General features: G+C 34.3%; 2 protein-coding genes across 2 annotated transcripts; both read left to right on the top strand.

Moving 5' to 3' along the window:
- The first annotated feature begins 357 nt into the window (after positions 1 to 357).
- Positions 358 to 2216, top strand: LOC116129308 (PAN domain-containing protein At5g03700). Its single transcript, XM_031415062.1, has 2 exons — positions 358 to 1968; positions 2149 to 2216. Exon 1 carries the CDS (start codon positions 462 to 464, stop codon positions 1950 to 1952), a length of 1491 nt encoding a protein of 496 aa, XP_031270922.1. The 5' UTR covers positions 358 to 461; the 3' UTR covers positions 1953 to 1968; positions 2149 to 2216.
- A 1453-nt stretch (positions 2217 to 3669) lies between these two features.
- On the top strand, positions 3670 to 5753 carry LOC116129310 (probable ribosome biogenesis protein RLP24). The gene is made up of 5 exons (XM_031415064.1): positions 3670 to 3769; positions 3856 to 3968; positions 4936 to 5049; positions 5165 to 5301; positions 5375 to 5753. Exons 2-5 carry the CDS (start codon positions 3888 to 3890, stop codon positions 5547 to 5549), a joined length of 507 nt encoding a protein of 168 aa, XP_031270924.1. The 5' UTR covers positions 3670 to 3769; positions 3856 to 3887; the 3' UTR covers positions 5550 to 5753.
- The last annotated feature ends 2563 nt before the right edge of the window (positions 5754 to 8316 follow it).

Below are 8316 nucleotides of genomic sequence, written 5' to 3' on the forward strand. Positions count from 1 at the left end.
ATTAATTTTGTAGCTGTTCTTGAACATTGGTTTGACTTCTGCTCGTGGGTGTTGGTTGACCTCTACATTTTTATTTATTATCGTTTCAAAGAGATAGCCTAACCCCAACCAACGTTCAATCACTTTTGTTGGTTAGTTATATTTAGAAATTAGGTCATTTATCAGTAACCAGAGCAGTTGAAGATTTATTTTTTTGTTTGAATTATACAGAGATTAAGCACAAAATTTCCTTCTCTTGAGATACGCATAGACGTGTTATTATTGTTTTCTTATTTTTGAAGCTCAATTCTCACTTTTATATTACATTTTTATTATAAACTTGATCTTCCCTATCATTCTCATTTGGTCCAACATGTTTAACCTAATATTATATATTCATAACTTGCTGACCATAAACCTTTATACACTTTCATAGCCACTTGAAATCTCAACTCAATCCTCATTTCTCTGCACTTTCCGCCATGAAAACGCCAACCGTTAACTCGGTCACTCATCCTTCTTCAACTCACTTCCTCCTTTTTGTATTCTCCATTCTCTTCGCATATGCATGTCAAAGAACTGAAGCCACTGCACAGGAGCTCCTCAAGGGATTCAAAGCAACGCCAAACGCTTCAGTCTCGTCATTTCAAGCCCTTCTCAGCGATTCAACTGACACTTTCTCACTCGGTTTCCTCCGAGTCAACTCAAAAGAACTTGCTCTCGCTGTCCTCCACGTGCCCTCTTCGGAACAACTCTGGCTCGCCAACCCAACTCAGTTGGCGCCATGGTCAGACCGTACTCAACTTTTCTTCAATGGCAGTCTTGTATTATCCGGTCCACGTGAGAGGTTATTTTGGTCAACTGAAACTCAAGGTGACAGAGTTGTACTTCTCAATTCCTCGAATTTACAAGTACAAAAACTTGACGAATATGTCTCCATTCTCTGGCAAAGTTTTTACTTTCCCACAAACACCCTTTTAGAAAACCAAAATTTCACGAGCAACATGTCGCTTGTTTCTTCAAATGGACTCTATTCTATGCGATTAGGCAGCAACTTCATCGGTTTATACGCGAAGTTTAACGAGAAATCGGATTCAGGGCAGATATATTTAAGACACAAAGCACTTGAAGCGAAGGCAAATATAATCGAAGGACAAGGAGCGATTTACGCCCGAATAAACTCGGACAGGTTTCTGGGTATGTATCAAGTTGGTACGATTCCTCCTGTAGACATGCTACCGTTCAACAGTTTTCAGAGAAACATTACTGGATTCGTTTTCCTCCGGTTAGAATCGGACGGGAATCTTAAAGGTTATTACCGGGATGGGTCGAAATGGATATTGGATTACCAAGCCATTTCTGACACGTGTGAGTTGCCTAATCCCTGCGGTTCGTACGGTTTGTGTAGAGCCGGGTCCGGTTGCTCTTGTATTGATAACCGGACGGATTATTCCTCCGGTTCGTGCTTTGAATCAACAAGTTCGGGTGATTTTTGCAGTGAGGGTGAAGACGATTACTGGGTTTTGAGGAGAAAAGGTGTGGAATTACCGTTTAAGGAGCTGATGAGATATGAAATGACGTCGTATTTGGAGCAATGTGAGGACATATGTGAGAAGAATTGTAGTTGTTGGGGTGCGGTATTCAATAACGGATCCGGGTTTTGTTACATTTTGGATTATCCGATCCAGACCCTGTTGGGCGTGGGTGATGAGAGTAAGATGGGTTATTTTAAGGTGAGGGAGGGTGCAGGGAAGAAGAAAATGGATGTGGGCTTTGGTGTTGGGATCGGGGTGTTATGTGGGGCCATAGTTGTTTTGATTGGGGCGATTTCATTTGGAAGTTGCAAGATTTGGATGAGGAGAAGAGGTGTTAAACAGATATTGGAGGATGAGGATGGGATCTCGCCCGGCCCGTACAAGGATCTCGCATCGGCTAGTTTTCGGTCCATTGAGATGTGTAACGCTCGAAGATAGATTTTGATTGGATTATATAATCAGTAAGACTACACTTACCGACTTTTTCCTACCGATTTTCTATCCAGATTGACGTGTTATATGCCTCTCATTTGCCCCATCAATCTACATCAAATCTGCCTCAATAATTTCATGCCACGTTAATCTGGATAGAAAATCGGTAGGAAAAAGTCGGTAAGTTTAGTATTACTGTTATATAATAGTGTAAATTTTTTCTTGCCTCATTTACATTGGATTGAAACATAGAGCGATTTTGAATGGTTTGATATTTTGTTAAAAAATTATTTTTAAACAAATAGTTGGAAACATTTTTGCACTTTTTCATCATAAATAGGGCGGATTGATTGACTTATGATTCAAATAGTTTCCAAAATTACAATAGATTCAAGTTTTTTGAATTATATCTTAAAATTTTTAATATTTAGAAATATGTTTGATATGATATTCAAAAACCTATTTGCCAATTAAAAATAGTAAAAAAAAACTAAATAAATGACTTTTAACCTTTTTACATATATATTTTACATTAGTTTTTAAAATTGTGTCAAATAATTATTTTCTGATATATTTCAACTTATTTCTACCAAGCGTAATAATACAACATATTTATACAATATTATGTGGTAAAATATGATCGGTTGATTTTAAATTAAAATTAAATTTTCATATAATCATCTTTTACCACATAATGTTGTATGTGTAATATTATTCTACATTTTTCATAACAAAAAAATTGTATTTAAATTCTATATTAAACGGATAACTCATTAATTCACATCTAAATTCACTTCAGATGACTTATGTTTAGTAAAAAAAAAATATATAGTTGTCCCGAATTCAGAGGGCTGCCACCCTTTTTTTTCTAAAAGAAAAAGGGCAAGTGGAATAAAAAAAAAACCAATTATATTAGCTATAATTAAAAGAGATTTATATTAAGTATAATATCATTAATATTCCATTTAGATATGAAATACATGTAAATTAGATTTTGATCTATGATTTTGTCTTATATGAAAAACGTTGACGCAAGGGATGACATATATATGGGAAGTGGGATTTGACTAAAATAAACATTGTTGAGATGATGATTGTCACTAACTTAGCAAGTTGTTCATAGTTTTTAATTATTTAATGAATGTGTTTTGGGTGGACCAAACTAATCCTATTAAAGTGTGCATTGCATATGCATATGCATAGGTATTGGATGGATTTTATGCAAAGATTTGACCATATAATCTATGGTAAGTTTGGTATAAAGTTGAGCTAATTCATTATAAAAAAAAAAGTTACATCTTTTGGGACGCACACCAAACATTCCTTCAACTGGTCACCATCAATATATTTAGTTATTTTCTATTTTGGTAGTTAATATCTTATTTAATTTTCAATCAAATCATAACATGGGTAAATACTATTCATCCCAAATTTCATATCCTGTGATACATCACTTGACATATGAATTTGAAACAAGTTTTAGAAAAAAATAGTATTATTAGTCACAAAGATATATAAATTTAATCATAAAAAAAAAAAAAAAAAAAAATCTCTTTTTGACGAATCTGTGGCAAAAAAAAAAAATCTCTTTTTGACGAATCTGTGGCAAGTTAAAACATCATCGGGTTATTATCGGCCCAAATGTTAATGAGGGCCCTTAAAAACCCAATAATTTTACGTTTCTTGGGCCGGATGAACATTGGCAACCCAATAGACAAAAGCATGAAAAACCTTTTCACCTCTCTCAACCAAAAACCCTAACTAGAAGGGAGACATAACACAGCCTCTTCCTCGCCTGTAACTGTAACTTCTCTTTTTTGATTGTAAGTTCTTTAGTTTTTATTTTTAATGATTTTGAATTCTAAATTGAAAGATATGAATATTGATTTTTTCGTTTGATGTTTTGTATGGAGTCGCGTTTGACGTTAACTTGAAGATAAGATGAGATTGGAGAAGTGTTGGTTCTGTTCTTCTACTGTATATCCAGGACATGGTATTCAGTTTGTTCGGAATGATGCAAAGGTAAGAATTTAATTATTTTTTAATGGGTTTTTAGTTTTTTTTGGTTAGATTACTGATGGTCCCTCCTTCTTTTCATGTCCTGTTTATATAGCTGTTTATACTGTTTTAGGGTTCTATCATACTGTTTAGATATAATAGATTTGGGGCCAAATGATTGTGGCGCTTAATTGATGTATTTGCTGTGTTATAGCCATTGTTTGAATCTTAAGCAATGAAATTTTGTTATGAAAGTGTGTGAACTGATAGTGAACAAGCAGTATACCAAATTTTTGGGACTAAAGTAACATGCCTGGAGATTTCAGACAAAAGCTACGAACCCAACTGGACTCCAAAGATTACCTTAAGAACTAAGATATAGTCGCAGAACTAATATATTCTAGACAGTTCTGCTTCTCATTATGATGGAACTGTTTTTCTCTATTTAGCAAAACTAGGAGGCAATGGTTTGTTCATGACCCTTTTTGTTTTGTATTTACTTTTGTAATATAGGTGGCAGCAACTCGGTGAGAAGTATTATTTTGTAATAGTTTGTTCAATTGGGTTCTTTAGGGAGCTTGGTTTTTGTTAAAGTCTTCACAGCCTTTATATCAATCTTTTCCTCCTTTTTTAAGGGATATAAAATTTCTCTGCACTTTAAAGACGTCTGAAATTTGACTGTCCCATAATTTTGAAGTCTCCTCCTATGAATGTTCTTTGAATGTCCTACTATTTCTCTCATTTCATGTTACTCGGATAGTAGCCAAATGCAGACAGTCCCACAATAACCATTGAACTTCAATATTTATTATCAGGCAATGTTTAAAGACTTTGCAGTGCTTGCTTAGCAGAATTTTAAAATATAATATCGAACCAGATTATGTGTCTAATAAAAGGCTTTGGTTAATCTTATGTTATCCTTGCAATGTGTTTTGAATGTTCAGTTATCATTGGCTGTGTCTCTGGCACCTGACAAGTGATCCTTTTGCAGATTTTCCGATTTTGTAGATCCAAATGCCACAAGAACTTCAAGATGAAGAGAAATCCTCGTAAAGTAAAATGGACCAAGGCCTATAGGCGGTTGCATGGGAAGGACATGACACAGGTGAATATACTTGGTTTCATTATCTTGGTTTGCTGTCTTTCTAGTTACACGAGCATTGTTGTTTGAATGGTTATAAAAACATTGAATGTTGATATTTTTTTATCATTGTTCCAAGGACTCTACCTTTGAATTTGAGAGGAAGCGTAACAGGCCAGAGAGATATGACAGAAATCTTGCTGAAAACACTCTGAAGGCTATCAAGAAGATTGATAAAATCAGAGTAGCCAGGGAGGAAAGACACCATAAACAGAGGTTTGCTTATCTTCTTTCATTGTTTAAGCAGGTTTTATCTACCAATTGAGTTCTGATCAGAAAATTCTGGCAGGATGAAGGGGAAGAAAACCAAGGAACAGAGAGAGGCTGCCGTCGAATTGGAGCAAGGAATCCACCTGGTCAAAGCCCCATCTGTTCTTGCACAAGATCAATCTCTCACCCTTCCGAAGGTCAAAGTCAAGGTCACTCAAGCACAAGCAGAGGAGAATCATGCTATGGAAGAGTAATTTTAGTTTTTGGGTGCATTCTTGCTCCTCTCATTTGTTATATATACCAAAAATGTCTTATTTACAGCTCTTTGTTCAAGTGTCAAGAAGTTTGCTGTTTGTTGCAGCGAAAGTTTTCCCTGGAATTTTAATTGTACTTGCTTCATTAAGCATGTTCTTGTTTCTTTGATAATGTCATTGTGTTTGTACTTCATTTTTGGTCTATTTTCTTTGGATGATGATGATCATAGCTCGTTTCCTTTTTGCCTTCATTAGAAAATGGACTAGTAAGATTGGAAGCACAAGAATTTGATAGCACTAGAATGTTTGCATATTCTTTTTAAGGGTATTTGTTCTGTAAGAGGTAAAGCATTTTTTCTTTTCGTTTTTACAATTGATATGATACATGACATGTTTCATTATCTCTAATTCATATTTTTTCATATCTCTGAATTATTAAAACACATTTTGCAAACATTTCTTAAGTTTGGTTGGATTCATATAACAAAATAAAGATTAATGTGCTTCTAAAAGCACATCTTTATCATCAAGCCCGTACAGTCTCCAGTCAACCTTAGGGAAGTGTATTTTGTAGTTAATTTTTCTCTCAATCTTTCTTGTTTTTTATGGTCATTTTCTTAATTGTGTGGATTTAAATCAATTAGTTTGGTGATAAGTTGAACTCTCTGATTTGAAGACAGTTTGTGTTCAAAATTAATTCTGTTTTAATTGTTTATCTGTGTGGATTTGTTAGATTGGAGAAAGAATATATATTTGAAAATGATTTTTTTTTCTTCTAACCTCTGAAGTCATGATGTGTACGTTAATGTTTGATAAAATACTCTAGCTTATTCACCCACTAGATTTTTATAAAATCTTTAGCATATATGCAAATAATAATTTGGGAACAAACATTGATTAACATATTAAATTTTGTTTACATAAATCTCTCATAGGTACTGATGGTAATATGCGTAAATGGGTTGGGTCCCTGCAGGTTTTAACCCATTTGGGCTACTCCATACCCAACCCAATCAGAATTAGGGTGATATTGGGTTGTCCCAGTTTTAACCCATCTATTCGCGGTACCCCATGCCCAATCTATTACCCAAACTTAATTTAAGAAAATATTTATAAAACAAAAATTAAAGTAAATCAAATTTTTACTTGACTTAAAAAAATGTCATAAAAATATTTATAAACATAGACCACCTGCCACCCAATCAACAACCGAAGAAAAGAGAAATCGATTGAAGGATGAGCTTTAAAAAAATTTTACTTGACTTTAAAAATTTTTATAAAAATATTTATAAACAACTTAGTTAAGAATAATCACCATCAGACAAAAATACAAATAAGGCAAAATGAAATTTTTTATTTATTCATTATGATCTGGTCAACCGTCGGTTAACTGATAGTTAATATTAGTCAACAAGTGGTCAATGTTAGGCAAAGTGGTGCTTTGTGCCACCGTTGGTCCCATTGGGACCGGATGGCCATGATTTATCGGAGCTGATGGTTTTCACCACATTCCGACACTTGTTTAGTTGCAAAAGGTGGCAAAATCTTCAACGGCCTTTTGCGGCCAAATAAAGTGTTGAAATGTGGTGGAACCATTGGATTCCAATAGAAAATTGTTGTCTAATCCCAACTGGATTGGCTGTGGTGCAAATGTGTCGCATTTTTTTGGTGTTGACGGCTAGTTGACTGAGAGTTGATCGACATCCATTGTTGGTTGATTGACGATGGTGGTTATTTTTTTAATAAATTAAATATCTGTTTAAGTTTACTTCTAATTGAGAGAATGACAAGAAAATGACTTTTTTTTTTCTATAAAAGCCAAAAAAGAGCAGTTTTTGAAAAAAAAAAAAAAAAAGACGGTCAACAGCCCAAATACGTTTAAATTAAGTAGAAAATAAGTACAACATACAAACTGCAAAAATGTCCTTATCTTATGATGATATATGATTCATATAACATTTTAAAGATGAAAAGAGTATTTAATCTTTAATATGCACCAATAAAAAGAAGATCGTTGATCTAACAGTTTCCTTTACAAGGTTGTCACCATCCTTTTGAACTAATTTGTAAACATTTTACTTCTGGTTCATTCAACCTCAAATCCTTATTTTACTTACAAGGTTGGCCGCATTGGGGCACCTTCAATCAGTAGTGGTGACTGTTAGTTTATTGTGAAATTACCCTTAAAGTGCGTTTGGTACAGAAAATGTTTTATTACTACAAATGTGAGATTACCATTGAAAAAGATTATCTTGAAGATTATAGAAGAATGTTATATTAATATGTTAAGTTAGATTTGTGGGTATAAATAAATAAAATGCTGGTTGGGAAGAACAAAATATTATCGATTGAGACTTTTACTGAATTGCCCTTCCTTTTTAATATTATTATTATTATTATTATTATTATTATTATATAACCCCCAACATTTGAGAATTTAGCTAAAACACCCCAACAACAAAAGTTTAAATTTTAACAAAATACGCCTAGCCATTGCAGACGATTGCCAACCGCTGACCACCATCGTCGGCCGCTGGCGGCATTGCCAGAACGACGCATGACCGATTGGATATGGCTGACCGTGCACCGATTCGGCTAGATCGAAGGTCGAAAACGGCTAGATGGCCATGGATCAAGCTATTTTTGGCAAGATCCATGATAAAAAATGGTTGTATCGGTGCATGGTCGGTCAGATTTGGCCAATCATGCGTCGTTCTGGTGACTATCGATGGTGGCCGATGGCCGTTTGTAGTGGTTGATTAATTTT

Source organism: Pistacia vera, unplaced genomic scaffold, assembly GCF_008641045.1.
Source record: "Pistacia vera cultivar Batoury unplaced genomic scaffold, PisVer_v2 Contig210, whole genome shotgun sequence".
Classification (NCBI taxonomy): Eukaryota; Viridiplantae; Streptophyta; class Magnoliopsida; order Sapindales; family Anacardiaceae; genus Pistacia; species Pistacia vera.

What these genes read in the sequence shown, in the direction of transcription:
- LOC116129308 (XM_031415062.1), top strand. Translation starts at nt 462, where the DNA reads ATGAAAACGCCAACCGTTAACTCGGTCACTCATCCTTCTTCAACTCAC.
- LOC116129310 (XM_031415064.1), top strand. Translation starts at nt 3,888, where the DNA reads ATGAGATTGGAGAAGTGTTGGTTCTGTTCTTCTACTGTATATCCAGGA. An exon ending in ATGGGAAGGACATGACACAG is followed by an intron (nt 5,050 to 5,164) that starts GTGAATATACTT and finishes CATTGTTCCAAG; the next exon opens with GACTCTACCTTTGAATTTGA. An exon ending in GAAAGACACCATAAACAGAG is followed by an intron (nt 5,302 to 5,374) that starts GTTTGCTTATCT and finishes AAATTCTGGCAG; the next exon opens with GATGAAGGGGAAGAAAACCA.